The 20,075-nt window shown below is 40.5% G+C and overlaps 1 protein-coding gene and 1 pseudogene across 1 annotated transcript in view; one reads left to right on the plus strand and one right to left on the minus strand.

The window, feature by feature from the left end:
• The window catches only part of POLQ (DNA polymerase theta), a 69,991-nt gene extending 50,718 nt beyond the window's left edge, over window positions 1-19,273 (minus strand). Inside the window, exons 1-9 of the mRNA XM_060763391.2 lie at window positions 19,154-19,273; window positions 16,494-16,676; window positions 12,078-12,208; window positions 10,824-10,980; window positions 9,634-9,742; window positions 7,540-7,759; window positions 5,458-5,599; window positions 5,230-5,376; window positions 575-787 (exon numbers count right to left, since the gene is read on the minus strand). Of these exons, the coding sequence (XP_060619374.2) occupies window positions 575-787; window positions 5,230-5,376; window positions 5,458-5,599; window positions 7,540-7,759; window positions 9,634-9,742; window positions 10,824-10,980; window positions 12,078-12,208; window positions 16,494-16,676; window positions 19,154-19,256 (1,405 nt within the window). The 5' untranslated portion in view covers window positions 19,257-19,273. The remainder of the gene's footprint in view (window positions 1-574; window positions 788-5,229; window positions 5,377-5,457; window positions 5,600-7,539; window positions 7,760-9,633; window positions 9,743-10,823; window positions 10,981-12,077; window positions 12,209-16,493; window positions 16,677-19,153) is intronic.
• On the plus strand, window positions 1,739-2,853 carry LOC132766543 (cysteine and glycine-rich protein 2 pseudogene; annotated as a pseudogene).
• Window positions 19,274-20,075: the final 802 nt, after the last annotated feature.

Here is a 20,075-nt window from a genome sequence, read left to right on the forward strand (position 1 = left end):
AAACAGGCACATAAAATCACTCTCAACAAGAGATCCCCCCCAGGCGCTTCCAGGCCATTGAATGCAAATCAAGGTGATCAGCTGAAACATTCACAGCTAGCCCAAGCAGACAGGGGTCCTTTGTCTCACCCTGGTCATTCCACAGATATATAAACCCATTTTTCCTACTTCCAACAGACCTCACTACTTCTGAGGATGCTTGCCATAGATGCAGGCGAAACGTCAGGAGAAAAACTGCCTCCAGAACATGGCCATATAGCCCGGAAAAACCTACAACAACCCTATTATTATTATTATTATTATTATTATTATTATTATTATTATCTTTATTTATACCCTGCCTTTCTCCCCATGGGGACTCAAGGCGGCTAACAATCCACACTAGACAAGTTTAAAGTGAAATACAAATAAAAAAAACCATTAAATAGTAATAGTGTGGTAAAAACATTACAATACACTAAAATGGCCCTTAAAAACTCATATCCCCTCCCCAATCCCACCCAAACCTCCCTTCTGATAAAGTAGACATTAAAAATGGCATGCCTTAACTTTTTTGGTCTTTAATTGTACTTACCAATGGTATCTACTCCCTTCCTTCCAGCTCTCCCAGCCATTTGTTTGTATGTCAACACATCCAACAATCTACTACCAAACATAGGAGTTCTTATAATTACACGACGGGCTGGCAGATTCACCCCAGAAGAAAGAGTAGAAGTTGCTATTAGGACTCGAAGTACTCCTTGTCGAAAAGCTACTTCAATTATATCTCGTTCATCAAACGTAAGACCTGAAATGCAATTAAAATACTCACTAAACACGGACAGTATCCACCAGTCCCAAAATACCAATACCAAAGGTCCATGAAATAATTTGATCCAGGAAGATTTCAAACACAGTTGAAATTCAAATTCAGTCAAATCCCATTGGACAATTTTGGTATTATGATAAAGAAGGGACAGCACTATTTTCTTCCATCTTCTTGCAACAAAACCTTGAGTAATGTCAATAAACTGAACATAACATACATTTATTTCAAAACTCAATACTGATTTGTAGTAGTTAAAGCAGTTGTATTTATAATACAACTTTAATGTCCACTGTTAAACACTTTCTGCTTAGCTGGGTTATATCAAAATAATGTGATGTGAATGTATGCCCTTCCTCCATTGAAATACACCATATTTGCAGCAATACAAAATTCTACAGTATTTAACTCATGATTCACTCAATACTGAAGTCACAGAAATGCTCGAGTATGCTCTCTAACTCGCATGGTCTTCTAGTTTGTTATACAGCAAAAAGGAGAAGACAAGCATAGTCAGACACTAAGCCAACCAGTAAACTTTGGGAAAACCTAAGTGTGATCCCATGATCAGGAATACTCAAAGAGAAAAGTGTTCATGATGGATGAAACTTTCTGAAAAGTGAGATATTGGAGGCACAGTTTCAAACAATTCCAGTGAGGAGTGAAAACAGGAGATTTCTAGAAAACTTTCAGTTGAGGTAAGAGAGACCACGAGGGCCCCATCCCTGCTTGCCTTTCCCAGACAGATGAAAACATACCTCAATCATCAGGCTTTTAGAAGAGGCGGGCTGCTGCATTGGATTACTAGGGGCTGTATCGTTTTAAACGTATTTTAATATTTTATGTTCCATGATTTAAAGATGTATTTTTTAAATTTTTAATTAAAATGAACAATATTTTAATGCATTTAATATGTTTTAATTGTATTGTGTCATGTTTACTGTGGGCCACCTTGAGTCACTAGATCAAGAGAAAGGTAAGATAGAAATAAAGCAAGTAAATGGCAGAAGCTTTCACAGATGCTGCTTTCTTTGTATGGTCTGCCAGAAGAACTTAGACAGCACAACAGTAGCCATCCATGATGAAGAGATGTACTGCAAGTCGTGTTATGGAAAGAAGTATGGTCCTAAAGGATATAATAATAATAATAATAATTAATAAACTTTATTTATACCTTGCCACCATCTCACCCAACGGGGACTCGGAGCAGCTTACATGGGACCAAGCCCGAACAACAAGTTACAAAACAAAAATACAAATTACAGTAAAATAAACAACATACCAATAAAGTATAAAACATTAAAACATATAAACAATATACACAAAACATAGAAACCCAACATAATGACAGAGAGCGGGCCGCATGTACATAAAATGATTTTAAAAAACTGATTTAAAAACTCAAGGTGAGATAAAAGGGCAGAATTGTTTGTAGGGGAGAACTCATAGAGAGACAGAAAAAAACAAACCTTCGTACGGGGCGGGGGGGGGGAATAACTCCTGGGGCATGGACATTGAGGGAACAATAGCATAAAATGATGTGACTACTCTCTGAAAGCGCAACGGCAGAGCCAGGTCTTTTAAAAGGTTTCTACAGTAGCGGCTTTCCTAATCTCTCTGGGCAGTGAGTTCCAGAGTCGGAGGGCCACAGAGGAGAATGGCTATGGCCAGGGAGCAGGCCCTCTCAACATGGACAGAGGGGAAAGGCTGGGCATCAAGCATGACAACACACCATCCCAGCGACCTACAACAAGTCCAAATACTTCAAAATTTGCCCAAAAATTTGGTGGAGCAGAGAAGTGTTCCAGATGTGGTGATTCTGTATATAGATCTGAGAAAGTAACAGGAGCAGGAAAGCCTTGGCACAAAAACTGTTTTCCATGTGCCAAATGTGGCAAAAGCCTTTAACCAACAACTCTGACAGAGAAGGATGATGAAATTTATTGCAAAGGTTGCTATGCAAAAAAGCTTTGGCCCCAAAAGATTTGGATATGAGCAAGGAGCTGGAGCTCTTGTTCATGCTCAATGATTGCTTCATTCCCATTCCACCAAGATGGTTCTTAGTTAGTCTATACAAGTAAAATTTATTTATTTATTTATTTATTTATTATTCGAACTTATATGCCACCACTCCCCTGGGGCTCGGAGCGGCTTACAAGAACAGGCTAAAATCTAACACAATTTAAAAACAATTTAAAAATAGCAATGTCAAAGATCAAAGGCCTGTCAAAACAGATATGTTTTACATGCCCTGCGGAAAGCTGATAAATCCCACAAGGCACAGACTTCAGGTGGCAGAGTATTCCAGAGTGATGGTGCCACTGCTGTAAAGGCTCTGTGTCTGATTGCTGTTAGACGCAAGGTCTTGACACTGGGAATTTCCAACAAATCTTGGTCCTCAGAATGGAGGGATCTCTGGGGTTGGTAGGGGGTGAGACGATCCCTCAGGTACATCGGCCCCAGACCATGCAAGGCCTTAAAGGTGAGTACCATCACTTTGAAAGTGATCCGGTGTTCAATTGGTAACCAATGCAGCTATAGGAAGATTGGTGTTATGTGGCATCTCATCGGAATTCCCGCAAGAAGCCGAGCAGCTGCATTTTGTACCAACTTTAGCTTCCGGATCACCGACAGAGGAAGGCCAATGTAGAGGGCGTTACAGTAGTCCAGTCTTGAGATGACCAAAGCCTGGATCACCATAGCTAGGTCGTCCCTGGACAAGTAGGGGGCCAGCCATCTAGCTTGCCGCAGATGAAAAAAGGCGGTTTTGCTAACGGTGGAGACCTGGGCGTCCATCATCAGCAGAGGGTCCAAAAGGACTCCCAGACTCTTTACCAATGATGATGGGCATAGAGCCTGGCCATCCAGGGTAGGCAGCTGGATATCCCCACTGCCTGGTTGACCCAGTTATAGGATCTCTGTCTTTGCTGGATTCACCCTCAACCTGCTGGCACATAGCCATCCAGTAACGGCCTCGAGGCACTGATGGGAAATGCTTCTTATTAGTATGAAACAGATAATAGTTTCCTATGCTATTGCTTTGTTTTAAAATCCTGCATTTTTCCAAGCTCTACACTACACTTTTACGTACACAGTTAACTGGGTTATTGGAAAATTAATGTGTTGAACATTCTAGAGAAAAATAATTTCTACTGTCTGAAGAACTACAACACTGTTGCTTCCCTCAAGACTTTGAAGTATGGTATGAAGAGTATTTATTTATTGGGAAAGCCTGTTAATCCAGTATTAACAGTATTGTGGGTTTACAATGAAAGTGTCCCTAATATGTTTCTAGCAATTGGTGAATATCTATTTATTTATTTACTGTGTTTATACCCCGCTCTTCTCAACCTCGAAGGGGACTCAGAGCGGCTTACAGATTATGACAACATTCAATGCCACATCATACAACAATTAATAAATATAACATATCAAATTATAAATCAAAACATATAATTGCAATAAGTGCAACAACAAATAATAAATATAACATATCAAATTATAAAACATATAAATGCAATAAAACGTATTAAAAATAGTTTTAACGGAGCAGAAATTCATCAAGTGGTGGTATTCTACAGAGATTTAACTTCAGTCACAGGAGAAATGTGATTGCTTGGAGTAAGCAACTGCCTACCCTTCACCTGTGTGCATACAGTACAAGATCTTCGCCATAGGTTTTTAAATCAATGCATGTTATTGTTTATATGTAAGTTATATTAATTGTATTGTTTTGTTTGCTTATTGCTTTATTGTTTTTATTGATATGTTGTTGGGCTTGGCCTCATGTAAGCTGCTCCGAGTCCCTTTGGGGAGATGGTGGAGGGATATAAATAAATTATTATTATTATTATTATTATTATTAAGCAGGTATATCTTTAAATACACTTCTGAATTATATTATGCGAAATGGTCCTAACAAATTATTAAGAATGTAAATACTAATCCCATTTAGCTCTAGTTAACTTCTAGCAGTGAGAAGCTATGTCTAGATAAGATTTAGAGGCAAGCCATATGTTGGGAAATATGATACAGCTTCATTGCATAGGAACACAGCCAAATGGCTGGTGTGTGTGAATGATTCTCTGTGGGAAAAAGTCACGACTATTTTGGGGAAGTCTATGTAAACTGTCTTTGCCAAGGACCATTAAAAGAAAAGACCTGGACCTGCTGCAAGCCCAGTATTCAGATTTCATTTCTGCAATAAAGACTAAAACATAAAAGTACTGGAGGTACATGTTCAGATAAAAATTATTTTGCTTATCAATAACATCCAGTCACATGTCCGAGTAGTGTTGGAAATTCAAGATTTCCGACAAAGGAATTTTTCCAGAATGACTATTGTGTACAAAGTGACTTACTAGCACATTAATATTTGTATATGAAATAGAGAGAGCAAGTAAATAAATACATAAAATGTATACCAGCATGGTGAAAAGCAACACCCCATTTTATCGTCCTCTGAAGCATGCAATCCAAGCCAGAAGGAGAATTCTTCAGCTGACCCATCAACTCCTCTATCCTCTGTGTATCTAGTGTAACTGGAGCAACAGTAGATGTCTTCTGAACGCCTTTGGATAGGGAAAAATAACCATGTAATTTTGAATTTGGACTTTAATCATTGTCTTTTTCTCAATTCTTCTTTAACTTACATTTCTGCTGTAGATTGTAAAACTCCCTGGCAATGATGTCGGCTAGTTTCTCGCACCAGTTCTTTGATGGGCAGAAAACAAGAACAGAATGGCCATCTTGAACTGTCTCGTAACATAGACTCACCACATGATCCTCATCATTCTAAATTGAAGCAGACAATATTTTTAGCAAGCGAGTTTCTTATTCATGTGCTCTTGCAGCTTCTTCAAGCTCTTTCCAAAATTCTATACATTTTCTAACATCAAAACTGATGTTTTTACCAATTAGGCAAAACTGCACTGCCAACACACAGGTAGGACATATTGGGAAGGCTACAAGAACCCTTAGATAACCCTGAGTAAGTGCAAGTAGTTCAAGGAAATGGAATCTAAAGGGTAATCTACATTCTTATGAATCTATCAGGAATTTATTTCAGTGAGATTTTGTAATGAAAATTATTCTGGCCATTTTTGAGTGATGTTAAAGTTGTTTTGAAATAAAGTCTCTTTTAAAATACACCTATCATGATATTTCTTAACTAGCCATCCCATGCCACGCATTGCTATGGCCCACATGAGGGTTCTGTGTGGGAGGTTTGGCCCAATTCTATCATTGGTGGGGTTCAGACTGCTCTGTGATGGAAGGTGAACTATAAATCCCAGCAACTACAACTCCCAGATGTCAGGATTCTATTTTCCCCAAACTCCACTAGTGTTCACATTTGGGCATATTGAGTATTTGTGTAGAGTTTGGTCCAGATCCATCATTGTTTGAGTCCACAGTGATCTCTGGATGTAGGTGAACTACAACTCCAAAACCAAAGGACACTGCCCACCAAACCCTGGCGATCTGGCTGCGACATCTGTCACTCCTTCCAGTATTTTCTGTTGATCATGGGAGAACTGTGCGCCAAGTTTGTTTCAATTCCATCGTTGGTGGGGTTCAGAATGCTCTTTGATTGTAGGTGAACTATAAATCCCATCAACTATAACTCCCAAATGACAAAATCATTTTTTTTAGTGAAGGACATACATTGGGTTGTTAGGTGTCTTGTGTCCAAATTTGGTGTCGATTCATCCAGTGGTTTTTGAGTTCTGTTAATCCCACAAACGAACATTACATTTTTATTTATATAGATTGAAATAAACACGGATTTTAAAATATTAATTGTGCCTTTCTATGTGACATTCAAGCGTTTATTTGAATTTACACTCCCAATATAAATTAATTCTTAAAGTTGCCATTCCATGGAAACTTGCCATAATAATAATGATGATGACAAATTCCATTTGTTATCTGTCTCTCCTAATGGTTCGAGGTGGGAAACAACAGTCAAAACATATTTTTAAAAATACATACATATATCAAAACACAGGGTATAAATAAATATACAACAAATCTCATTGTTCAGAGTTGACTGGGTAGGCCTGCCAAAAGAGATGGTTCTTAAATTCCAACAGGTGGTTTAGCTGTAAAATCTCTTCCAGCAGGTAATTCCACAGTCTTGGGGTGGCCAATGAAAAAGTCCTCTAGGTGATGGTATTCAGTCGGGCTCTGGCTAGTTGGTATAGATGGCACTCAGAGAACCTAAGTGTCCTAAGGGGGAGGCTATGCAGGCTGTGTAACTGGGGCCCAAACCAAGTAGTGCAACAGACACCACTGAATACAGTGAGCTTCCTTCAGAATTTGCATAGTAAACCTCCTATGCCTCTTCCTCGCTCAAAGAACCTAGTCTTCAAGTCCCACCTCACAACACACACTCTGCTATCAGGCAATTTATCATGTTTTACATATTTCTTAGCAATCCATTTGCCTTTTAATTACCAATAGTCAAAAGTGGAAATATTTAACTTAATCCACATTACCTCCACTTTTAACTTTATTTTTTTCATTGGCTGTCCCTCCTTGGTGAGATAGGTCACATCGTGGTTGACATTTAGGCTGATATTGTACATGGGCAGTTCCACATGGAAGGTTTGATAGTCTGCCTACTGCATAATACAACTTATTTAAAACTTTATGTATCTATGAATAAAACATTTAATATTCAGATAAAACAGCATTTTTTCTAAATAGGCTGATTTTTATAGCTATGAAGTTACCTTTATATGTACCAGAGGCTGAATTTCTCTCACAATTTTCATTGAGTCATCATAAATCTTGCTGCCAATTTTCACCTGTTCCATAAGTGGCACTGGACGGAAGTCTGTATGGTATATCTCTGCATTTAACCAGGAAGCCAGCAGGTCCAGATTAGGAATTGTAGCACTCATACCAACAATTTGTATCATGTTAGAGAGAGGGCTGCCCATGCTTGCCTGTCTGAAACACACAAAAAAAATTAAAAATAAAAAGTTCATAAAACATATCTGAATATTGCTGAGTCAACCCATTGTATAACCAACCACTGAGACTGTAAACGGGTCTAGAAAAATCGTAAAAGATAAACCACTATTATCTAAGTCAGAACCTTGTGAAAATCCCCCTCAACGGTTTCTGTCCCCAGAGTATATTCCCCACCTGTATGAAGGTCTATATTTACGACCCCGTTCCTTTATGAATTTCTCCTCCACAAACAATCTGCTCCATCCCTCTCATCCTGATTTTAGTATTTTTAGTATCTTAGTATTTTTAGTATTCTTAGTTTCTTAGCCCGCTCATTGTTATGTTATGTTATTTTATTTTACTGTGTATGATTTTTCTTTATTGTCTTTGCACTCATATGTTGTATGTATTTTACTGTGTTGTTATTGTGTTTTGGTTTTCCTTCATTGTAATATGTTGTTGGGCTGGGCCTCATGTAAGCCGCCCCAAGTCCCCATTGGGGAGATGGTGACGGGGTAGTAAATAAAGTATTATTATTATTATTATTATTATTATTATTATTATTATTGTGACTTGTCCTAAACCTAATTTGAATTCAAGCTTCCTTAATCCCTAACCATTATGGCTTGAGGTTTTAGGAGATTAGGTCTACCTGGAGGGCAGAAGCTTGCCTACTAAATGAACAACACTCAATAGGGATAGGGAGGAGAAATATTCCAGACAAGCTCATTACTTGATGCGATGCTTGCAAGGTTCCAGAAAACAGCCAACTTGTCACTGCTAGGAACAGAGTACTGTGGTGAGGTTTATTCTAATGCACCTGTAATTTTTTTTTTCAGATATGTGTAACCAATGGCTCTCCAGTCTTCGTAAGACTGTTACTGTCACCCTCACTGACCACAAGATACTGATCCCTGAAACTGCTCAGCGTCATTCAGCCATCAAAACTTTACTGTTTAGCCAAGCCAAGCTCAATTTACCTTAAAGACCAAACGGAGCTTTTATTGTTAAACTCAAAACAAAAAACAAGTTTGGATGCAAAAAAACAAAACAGAACAGTCCCTTTCTCTTCTATATTTACTTTCTTCCTTCATCCAATGGTTTGTTCCTGGCCCTTGTGGTATCTTCCAATTCTATGATTTTAATGATCAAACTTAAAATACTGTTGAGGGGTTGTTTTTTTGGGGCGGGGGGGGGGGGGAGGCTGCTACTAATCAAAATGTTCTCTAATTTTTTGGAAAAGGCCTTTCTTCCCCTTGCATGAAACCTGATGCCTACTGAAAACTTGAGAGTTGGAGAACAGAAATTAGCATTTAATTTACCTATAATCATGGTTTTAAGACCTGTTTTTAAAAAGAGAATTAATTGTCTTCTCGTATGCCCTTCCACAAACACCATTATCACCTTTTTGTCCATGTGCCAGCATTACTTCCAATTTTAACTTTACATTTGGCCTTCCCACTGTTTTTAATTGTGTGTTGTCTTATTGATAATGTTGTATATTTTATTGTCTATGCTTTTTTATTGCTTGTATTGTTGTTTTATTGATTGTATTGTTGTATTTGGGCTTGGCCTCATGTAAGCCGCACCGAGTCCCTCGGGGAGATGGTAGCGAGGTACAAATAAAGTGTTGTTATTCTTGTTGTTGTTGTTGTTGTGCCACATTCCTGTTGAAAAGCTCATTCAAATCAATCTACCCAGAAAGAATGTCTAAATGGATATGTTCTTTTTCATTATTTTATTGTTTCTGTTGTAGTTTATATTGTTTTTAATGTTTAATTTGTATTTTGTTATGTGTACTGACTTGTTGTAAACCGCCTTGAGTCGCCGATAGGCTGAGAAAGGTGATATGTAAATATTTTTTTACTCACTTGTTCTTCATTCTTTCAGTCAAAAAACAAACTTTTGTCAGTAGGAGTTCCAGGAGGTAACCTCTTTGAGAGTCTCCCAACATATGCAATTCATCAATAACCACTATTCCTATTAAAGAGAGGGAAGAGGTTAATCATTTTATTGATTATCCTAAATTCAGCTTTAAAAGCATGTTCTCTAAGTATGCTATTTCATGAGTCCTCATGCAGCATGAGGAGCTATCATATCTGTGGGCGATTTCAAAATGCAATTGTACAAATAATGCTGCAATAGGTACCAATATACTGAATGTAATTTTCCTTTCGCACAAACATGGAAAGTATGCAAATCTAATGAAGTCCATAGATTACACCCTAACATAACTCTTTGGAACGCACAACTGAAAGTTGCTAGCCTAGTTAGGTTAGATAATCAAACGCAATGTCACTTGAACAAAAGTAGACATGTCCTAAGATAAACATAAAGTCACATCATGTCTCCAGAACTAACATATTCGAATGTTGGTGGCATATACAGTAGCATATAGTTTTAAAATAAAATTATTTAAATACAATCCTCTTGTTAGGGAAATACAGGGTGAGGCAGCATAACTTCCTTTTTTCAAAACTTAATAAAACCCATTGTATGAATCAGAATTTATATATATATAATGTAGGCGCATACCTAGTTTTGTTTTATGTAGTTTTGAAGATCAAATTAGGTAGGTGACGTCCCCCATTCTCCATACACTGAGTAAACCGATTTCTGACGTTTGTCATGACTTGCTAGCATAGCAGGCAATGTTGGCAATTTCTTCCTGGATGTTGGTCTTCAAATCTTGCAGAGTCCTTGGACGGTACACATAAACACGGGATTTAAAAAAACCCCATAGAAAAAAATCACAAGGGGCCAAATCTGAAGAGCGGGCCGGCCACTCCAAATCTGCTCGAAAAGTAGGCCTCAGCGGGAAAAGCACGCTCCTCACTGTTCCAACGCATGATGGTGACTGAACTGTGTCAGGACAAAACTTTACACTCCCGCCTCTCGAACGAGACCACTAGCGCTCCGCTACATCTTCAACTGACTGAATGGTGCGCATTTTTAAAAAGGAAGTTATGCTGCCTCACCCTGTATAAATAGTACAAGTAGTGAAGGGCTTTTCAGATTTTGTTATCATTATTGAAATGATAGCTTCACCCTCATAGCTTACCTATAGAATCCAGTGCTTTTTCTTCTATAAGTCTGTTCAACAGACCATTGGCTCTCTCAATAGTACAGACAGCAACGTCCAGGGCAGAAAAGCGGATCGAAGGAGAGATACTCCCTATATATGCCTCTACTCGCACACCTGCTTCTTGGAAAATAGCCTATTGACAGAGGTAGCAAACACATGTTATATATGTTTACTATTTAAGAGTTGTGCTAGGCCTGCAGAGTATAAAGCTATATGCATCCTCATAGTTTATAAGCCAAGGGCTGGTTCATGATCCCTCAGAATGTTAGGGTGCCATACTAGACTATAGTTTGAAAAAACATAAAAACTTTGTGAAACTACAACTCCTGTGATTCCACAGTATGGAGCATGGTACTTAAAGTGGTATCAAATGCCACTAACTTGTGTAGATGAATCCAGAGAGGGAGAGGGAGACAGAGAATGAGCACTGCAAGCTCTGACCATGTCCCAACACCATTTTAATCTTACTTCTGAGCATCAATCTTACTCTACAGCAGTGTTTCTCAACCTTTCTGATGCCATGATCCCTTAATACAGTTCCTCATGTTGTGGTGACCCCCAACCATAAAATTATTTTCCTTGGTAATTCATAACTGTAATTTCGCTACTGCTATGAATCATAATGTAAATATCGGATATGCAAGATGTGTTTTCATTCACTGGATCAACTTTGGCACAAATACCCCATATGTCAAAATTTGAATACTGGTGGGATTTGGAGGGGCTTGATTTTGTCATTTGGGAGTTGTAATTGCTGGGATTTATAGTTCACCTACAATTAAAGAGCATTCGATGGAGTTGAATCAAATTTTGCACACAGAACTCCCATGACCAACAGAAAACACTAGAAGGGTTTGGTGGGCATTGACCTTGAGTTTGGGAGTAGTAGTTCACCTACATCCAGAGAGCACTGTGGACTCAAATAATGATGGATAGGCCCGAATACTCAATATGCCCAAATGTGAACACTGGTGGAGTTTGGGGAAAATAGATCTTGATATTTGGGAGTTGTACTTGCTGGGATTTATAGTTCACCTACAATAATAGAGCATTCTGAACCCCACCAATGATAGAATTCGGCCAAACTTCCCATGCAGAACCCCCATGACCAACAGAAAATACTGTGTTTTCCAATGGTCGTTGGTCACCCCTCTGACACCCCTCTTGTGACCCCCTTCCAGGGATCCTAAACCCCAGGTTGAGAAACACTGCTCTACAGAGAATACTTACCTGAAGGTAATATTTCTTTTCTTTTGCCACAGAAATAAAGGGTAGAATAAACAAAGCTTTTTTGCGGGTTTCTAGAACTCTCTTCAATATAAGTAATTCAGCAACAAGCGTTTTCCCAGCACTTGTAGGAGCTGAAAGTTATTGAAAGAAACATATTAGCTTTAAAAGTTAACAAATGGCTAAGGAAGACAACAGATATGAGTTTGATCACTAAGGAATATCAAGATATAAATCAATAAAAACAATAAAGAATCGGACATGGTACAGGCGGGCAAGCATGCATGTAGGCAAGATGAGATAAACCTACTTTTGCAAAAAAAAAAGTAAAGAATTCTTCTTTATCATAATACATTGCATAATTTGATTTTCCCAGTGCTTGGTAAATGGTGGTGAAACATGCCTGTACAACCTGTGGCCTCCCAACTGTTTTGGACTTCAGCTCCCAGAATTCTTGACCATTGGACAAACTAGCTAGCGCTTCTGGGAGTTGGAGGCCCAAACACCTGAAGGGCCACGGCTTGCTCAGCCCTGGATTAGCAATTGCTGATATGCTTTCCTACGCTGTCCAGTGCTGTACATCTCCTCAATACAGACACAACATGGAACACAGAAAGATGGAGCTTGTGGAACCTGGAAGCAGGATCAGGTTTCTTATGGGGCCTACTGCTATTGCTTTCCTATCTTTCCATAAGCACTAATATTCCTGGGAGAGATTCTAAGGCAGGGGTCCTCAAACTAAGGCCCGGGGCCCGGATGCGGCCCTCCAAGGTCATTTACCCGGCCCTCGCTCTGGGTCAAGTTTCAACGATTCTGGGGAAAGTGTGGTCCTGCTTTTGGCTGATGAGATAAGATTGTTGTTGTTATTGTGTGCTTTCAAGTAGTTTCATACTTAGTTTCAACGATGTAGTAATGGTGAGGCCCACAGACCATATTTCATTCTTGTGGACCAGCGATGATCCATCGACCACAGGTTGGGAACCACTGATGTACAGGAATAGAAGAGATATAAGAGAAAAGAAGACTAATTTCATATGGAAGCACAAAGAAACCCAAATATACTGATGAAATCTGGTAGTAAAATTTGCTACGATAGGGTAGTTACTACCCTATCGTTACTACCCTTTCCCCATACATCGTTGAAACCAAGTATGAAACTAAGTATGAAACTACTTGAAAGCACACAATAACAACAACAATCCTATCTCATCAGCCAAAAGCAGGGCCACACTTTCCATTGAAATACTAATAAGTTCATATTTGTTAAAATTGTATTGTTTTAAAATGTTTTTTTGCACTACAAATAAGATAGTTGCAGTGTGCATGATTTTTTTCGAATTATAATCCGGCCCGCCAACAGTCTGAGGGATTGTGACCTGGCCCTCTGTTTAAAAAGTTTGTGGACCCCTGTTCTAAGGAATAATTAACTAGGAAGCACAAACACTACAATCTCTTAGAGCCCCCCCCCCCCCCCAAATTCAGAGTACTCAGGGAAAAAAGAAGTAGAAATAGAAGGACCATAAACTGAAGTGGAAGGCAGGTCAATGGAAAGGGAAAAAATGACTTTTGAACAACTGAAAGCAAATTATGAAAATATAACATGGCTTCATTACTTACAAATCAAAGACTGCTATAAACAAGATAAAAAACAGGATTTGACTGGGAAGAAAATATATGGGACAAAATTTTGAAAAGGGAAAGGAAAATAGTTACAATGATTTACAACAAACTATTATCATGGATAACAGAAAAAGAACAGGTCAAGTCTTGTATTATTAAGTGGGCGGAAAATTTAAGGAGATCAATTCAATTTAGGGAGTGGGAACAAATGTGGAACAAAAAGTTAAAATATACTTATGCTATGGATCTGAAGGAGAACTGGTTTAAAATGTTCCACAGATGGTACATCACTCCAAAGAAATTAAGCCATATGTACAAAAATACATCGGATAAGTGTTGGAAATGTTGTGAAGTAGGTACATTCTATCATATGTGGTGGACATGCAAGGAAACAACCAAATATTGGTCTTTAATCCACGAGGAAACACAAAAAAATCTTAAACAAAAAGTTTAAGAAAAAAACAGAATATTATTTGTTGGGCTTTACTGACTTGGAATTACAGTTGGATGAAAATGAAGATAAATTACTGACATTTATTACAACAGCGGCTAGAATTATTTTTGTAAAATTTTGGAAAAAAGAACAAATCCCCACGGTGGATGAGTGGGTGGATAAGGTAAAAGAAATAAGAGACATGGATGAGTTAACTTTTTGTTAAAGAAAAATACCGGGAAATCTATAAAAAAGACAGATTGGGTTCTCTTTTATGACTATTAAATGAAAAGAAAAGAAAAGAGAAACAAAGAAGAGGTAAATAAATAATGAAATAAAAGATAAGATCCTGAGATTGGAATGGAAGTCATTTTATTTTATTTTTTGTAATTTTTTTCTCTTTCTTTTTCTTCTTTTTTCTAGGTAGTGGTTTTATTGATTGTATTTCCTACTTTTCTATCTTCTCTCTAAATATTCCTCCTCTTTCCATGTATTTATGTTTTAAACTGTTTAATAAAAATTTATTCAAAAAAATGGAAAGGGAAAAAATGATCAGAGTATCAGACTATATGCCATCATAGAAATATTTCTAGGCTACATAATGCATTTTGAAAATATTAGAAGAATATGAAACATTTAGCTGTTCTGGGCTTTTTAAAAAAGAAATATGTGTTACAATATAGTCATGATAAGGAAAAACTTTACAAAAAAAAAAGCTAGTACAGCCAGTCACTAAGATACAAACAAGAAAGGTTATGTAGGTTTGTATGCAAGTCAGAACAGGTACATATGTCAAATGTAACCTCAGCCATCTTTCAGCGTCGGATAATATAGGGAAGGGTTAACACCCCCATGGAGTTTGTTTTGCTGTCCGTGCCCCTGTTCAGATTTCACCTGAATTTCTGTCCCAGTGATCATTGGATTTAGGAAAAATTGGCTTGTTGTGGAAAGAAGAATTTATGATGAAGCTTCAGTGGAGACACCTTTTCCCCATGATAACTCTGGGGAGTGACTTTCCCTTCTTATGGGTAGACTTCTCTCATTTCCTGTTGTCTCACCCCATTCTTAACTATGAGTCATTTGTAACTTGGGGACTGCCTGTAGCTGTTTTAATAACATATCCACAGAAGCACACTGCAGCTCCCAACTATGAACATATGCATACAAGATGAATAAGAAACATATTAACACCACCACTTTATGACTCCTTTGAACTCATACCATAAATGTCAACATGGGATGGACACCTGTTGTATATATGCTATATGGAAACATACAAGGTTGACAGTCAATCATTTGGACAGGACTATCAAATGGGAACTGAAGAAGCAATAAGTCTGTTTAAGATTAGGTTTAGATGAGGTGGGGAGATTGAACTTTCTCACATTAGAACCAATGGGATGATTGCTGAACCTATGAACAGCTTGGTATGCCAGGCCCTTTATAAGGAATTTTCTTTATAGAGATCCCTTAGTTCTGACAAGGAATTTCACGAAGAGGCTGATCTGCTGCTTGTTAACAAAAAAAGTACTAATGGAAAGATTATAATAAGACTTATTATATCTCAAGTTAAGCAGACTGCTGGAGAATGTGACATTTGAACAGTTTCAGAGGTATGCTTTTTCTAAACTTACAAATTAGCCTCCTTGTCAAAATGGAATAATAATCATCATCATCGTAATCATTATCATCCCCTGTTTGGGTATCAGCCAGCACGCCAACAACTTAAATCAAGAAATAGCTTTCTAAGATCTACAGAGACACTCGCTGGAACACCTCAGCAAGCGAGAGTCCAAAAGTGGCAGGCTCAAACCCAGAACCTTAATCAATGGTTGATACCAAAGGAGAGACTTCCCCCTGGGCACACAGAAAACTGGACGACTTGGAGATGCAGAGCCAAGCTTCAGAAATGGGGCCACAAAGTGGAATCCACGACATGCGAGTGTGGAGAAGAGCAAACCACTGACCACCTGCTGCAATGCAACCTGAGCCCTGCCACATGCTCAATGGGGGACCTCCTTGTGGCAACACCAGAGGCACTCCAAGTGGCCATATACTGGTCAAAGGACATTTAATCAACTACCAAGCTTGCAAACTTTGTGTTTTGTTTGTTTGTTTTTTTAAAAATGAGATACATCTGTTTGGTTTGCTCCTGACACGATAAATAAAAATAAAATCATCATTATTTATAGATCGCCTATCTCCCTGGGGAGCTTCCAACACATATGCCAACAAAAAGACAAATAACAAATTACATCAAACATGACACATGGAAATGGAAAGCGCTCCTAACAAGCCACAGGGAGACAGCCTAATGCGACATCAACTGAGATTTGATTACTAGAAAGCATCAAATAGTAGCTTACCTGAGTAAACTAAGTTTTTCCCTTCTAGGACTTGTCCAACCATCAGGCACTCCGCCTGCCACTGGAACATACGGACCATTCCCAAGCTATTATATTTCTCCAGAACGGCTTTGGGAAGGCCCCAGTTTGCTAAGAGAAGCTTGTCGGCTAGTTCCTCTGGGACACCCACACGCTGGTGTTGTCCTGGGTGGAAACACAGTGTCAATCAGTGGAAGAGATCCTCATTCGCAAGGCTCATTTCCATGGAGGGCTACATCAACTTTATGTTTCCTTTTAAAGGACCTATCTATCTATCTCCATGGACAGAAAATCCAAAGATACAGGGGGCCTTTTTTTAACATAGCGGTTGGTGCTGTTTTCATTCTGTTTGGGTCCCCAGGTGTTATTGAACAACAACTCCCATCACTTCTGATGACCTGCTATGCAGATTGGAGGTGATGGGAATTGCAACCCAAGAGCATGGTAAGGTTCTAAGGTTGGGGAAAGGTTAACGGGCATTTTAAAGTCAGATAGATAGATAGATAGATAGATAGATAGATAGAGGGCCTGTCTGGAAGGTCCCTGAGACTCAATGGAGCAATGGCTTCATCTACCACCTCTCTACGTGGGGTTGCCTTTGAAGACAGCTCAGAAGCTTCAACTAGTCCAACGTTTGGCAGCCATGATACTAACAGGAGCAGAGCGCAGGGAGCATACCACTCCTCTGCTGCACCAGCTCCACTGGCTGCCGATTTTCTACCGGGCTCAATTCAAAGTGCTGGCGTTGGCCTTTAAAGCCCTAAACGGTTCTGGCCCAAGCTACCTATCCAAACGTATCTCTGCCTATCAGCCCGCCAGGACCCTAAGATCTTCTGGGGAGGCCCTGCTCTCTATCCCGCCTGTTTCACAGGTGCAGCTGGCGGGGACGAGAGACAGGGCCTTTTCTGTGGTGGCCCCTCGGCTGTGGAACGCCCTTCCCATGGAGGTAAGATCAGCCCCCTCGCTAATGGTGTTCCGAAGTAGATTAAAAACTTGGATGTTTGAACGGGCATTCGGTTAAACAGTGCAATGAATGTGACGATTACAGGAATGGAAATATGGACGACGAATTTGGATCACAACTCTAGTTATGAGATGCATTGTGTTGTTATTGTTGTGTCAATATTGTATATTATGCTCTAATGGTTTTAAATTGTATATCGTTCATTGATCTTATCCTTGTTGTAAACCGCGTTGAGTCGCCTGTTAGGCTGAGAAACTGCGGTATACAAGTAAAGTAAATAAATAGATAAATATTCCACCTGAACATGAGGAAGAACTTCCTAACTGTGAAAGCTGTTCAGCAGTGGAACTCTCTGCTCCGGATTGTGGTGACAGCTCCTTCCTTGGAGGCTTTTATAGAGTCCAACCCCATTCTGTCTTATTAGTGTCCAACCCCATTAGTGTCCAACCCCATGCAGGAACAGCACCATCAAAGCACTCCCGACAGATGGCCACCCAGCTTCTGTTTAGAAGTCTCCAAGGAAGGAGCTTCCGCCAGCCCCACTCGACTGCGTCCCAGCGGGGCCTGCAGGAAGAAAGGCCTGCTCTCGAGGCAGCCAGGGAATCTGTCCCGGAGGCGGAAGGGCCCTCTCATAGAATCAAAGAGTTGGAAGAGACCTCCTGGGCCATCCAGTCCAACCCCCTGCCAAGAAGCAGGAATATTGCATTCAAATCACCCCTGACAGATGGCCATCCAGCCTCTGTTTAAAAGCTTCCAAAGAAGGAGCCTCCATCACACTCCGGGGCAGAGAGTTCCAGTGCTGAACGGCTCTCACAGTCAGGAAGTTCTTCCTCATGTTCAGATGGAATCTCCTCTCTTGTAGTTTGAAGCCATTGTTCCGCATCCTAATCTCCATGGAAGCAGTAAACAAGCTTGCTCCCTCCTCCCTGTGACTTCCTCTCACATATTTATACATGGCTATCATATCTCCTCTCAGCCTTCTCTTCTTCAGGCTAAACATGCCCAGCTCCTTAAGCCACTCTTCATAGGGCTTGTTCTCCAGACCCTTGATCATTTTAGTCGCCCTCCTCTGGACACATTCCAGCTTGTCAATACCTCTCTTGAATTGTGGTGCCCAGAATTGGACACAATATTCCAGGTGTGGTCTAACCAAAGCAGAATAGAGTGATAGCATGACATCTCCCTAGATCTAGACACTAGGCTCCTATTGATGCACATAATCTGTGATAAACTCTCTCTCTCTATATATATATAGAGAGAGAGAGAGAGAGAGAGCCTGTCTGGAAGGTCCCTGAGACTCAATGGAGCAATAGCTTCAAACTACCAGAATGGATATTCCACCTGAACATGAAGAAGAACTTCCTGTGAAAGCTGTTCAGCAGTGGAACTCTCTGCTCCGGATTGTGGTGACAGCTCCTTCCTTGGAGGCTTTTATAGAGTCCAACTCCATTCTGTCTTATTAGTGTCCAACCCCATTCTGTCATGCAGGAACAGCACCATCAAAGCACTCCCGACGGATGGCCACCCAGCTTCTGTTTAGAAGCCTCCAAGGAAGGAGCTTCTGCCAGCTGAGGAGATTCAGCCCCACTCGGCAGCCAGGGAATCCGTCCCGGTGGCGGAGGGGCCCTCTCCCTGTTTCCCTTCGCCTTCCTGGCCCCGCCCTGCCCGAGTCACCCACCGGAGGGGCCCAGGGAGCCATGGAGGCCGGGCGGGGGGCTCAACACGGGGCTGCCTGGCTCCCCACCGCCGAGGGAGAGGCGCGCCTCCAGCGCCGCCGCCATTTTCCCGCCCCGGCGTTCAAAAAGCCCGGAAGTGGTGACGTCACCGAGACAAGGGGGCGGGTCCTCCTTTGGCTGCGCGCGCACGCTTCCTGAGGCTCCAGAGAAGGTCCTTTTGGGAAGGAAGGAAGGAAGCTGCAGGGCGCATTCCCACCGCTAGAGGGGGTGCCTTGTCTTTGGCTGTGGAGGCACGGACGCTGGAGTTTTGCAAGGCCTTTCAGAGCCTTCTCTGCCTCCCCAAACTGGAAATCCCAGGGTTCATGGAATGGCAGGGTTGGAGGAGACCCCAAGGGCCATCTAGTCCAACCCAGTTCCGGACGGAATGCAGGATAAGCACAGTCAAAGCACCCTCGTCAGATGCCCATCCAGCCTCCAAAGAAGGAGCCTCAACCACACCCTGAGGCAGAGAGTTCCAATGCTGAACAGCTCTTACCCTTAGGAAGTTCTTCATGGAATCTCCTTTCCTGTGGTTTGAACCCATTTCTCCATTGAGTTGTAGCGTCCTTCCAGACAGGCCCTATCTATCTATCTATCTATCTATCTATCTATCTATCTATCTAATAAATGTCAGTGTTTGTATGTGGAGGGAGGACAGTGTATGTGGCAGCTACCTGATTGGCTGCCACTTTCACAGGCCACTGTGACCAGCACGGGTGATGGACCTGGATCAAACTTGGCACACATAACCCCTTTACGTCCTGGTGAGGTGTGGGGGAGGATGGACAAAGGTTGATGGGATTTGTAGTACTTTCAAACCCACCGGTTCCCACAGACCACTGTGGCCCCCAACAAAGACCAGTAAAGAGCAAGCTTGGTACACAG

This window comes from Anolis sagrei, chromosome 2, assembly GCF_037176765.1.
Source record: "Anolis sagrei isolate rAnoSag1 chromosome 2, rAnoSag1.mat, whole genome shotgun sequence".
Taxonomy (NCBI): domain Eukaryota; kingdom Metazoa; phylum Chordata; class Lepidosauria; order Squamata; family Dactyloidae; genus Anolis; species Anolis sagrei.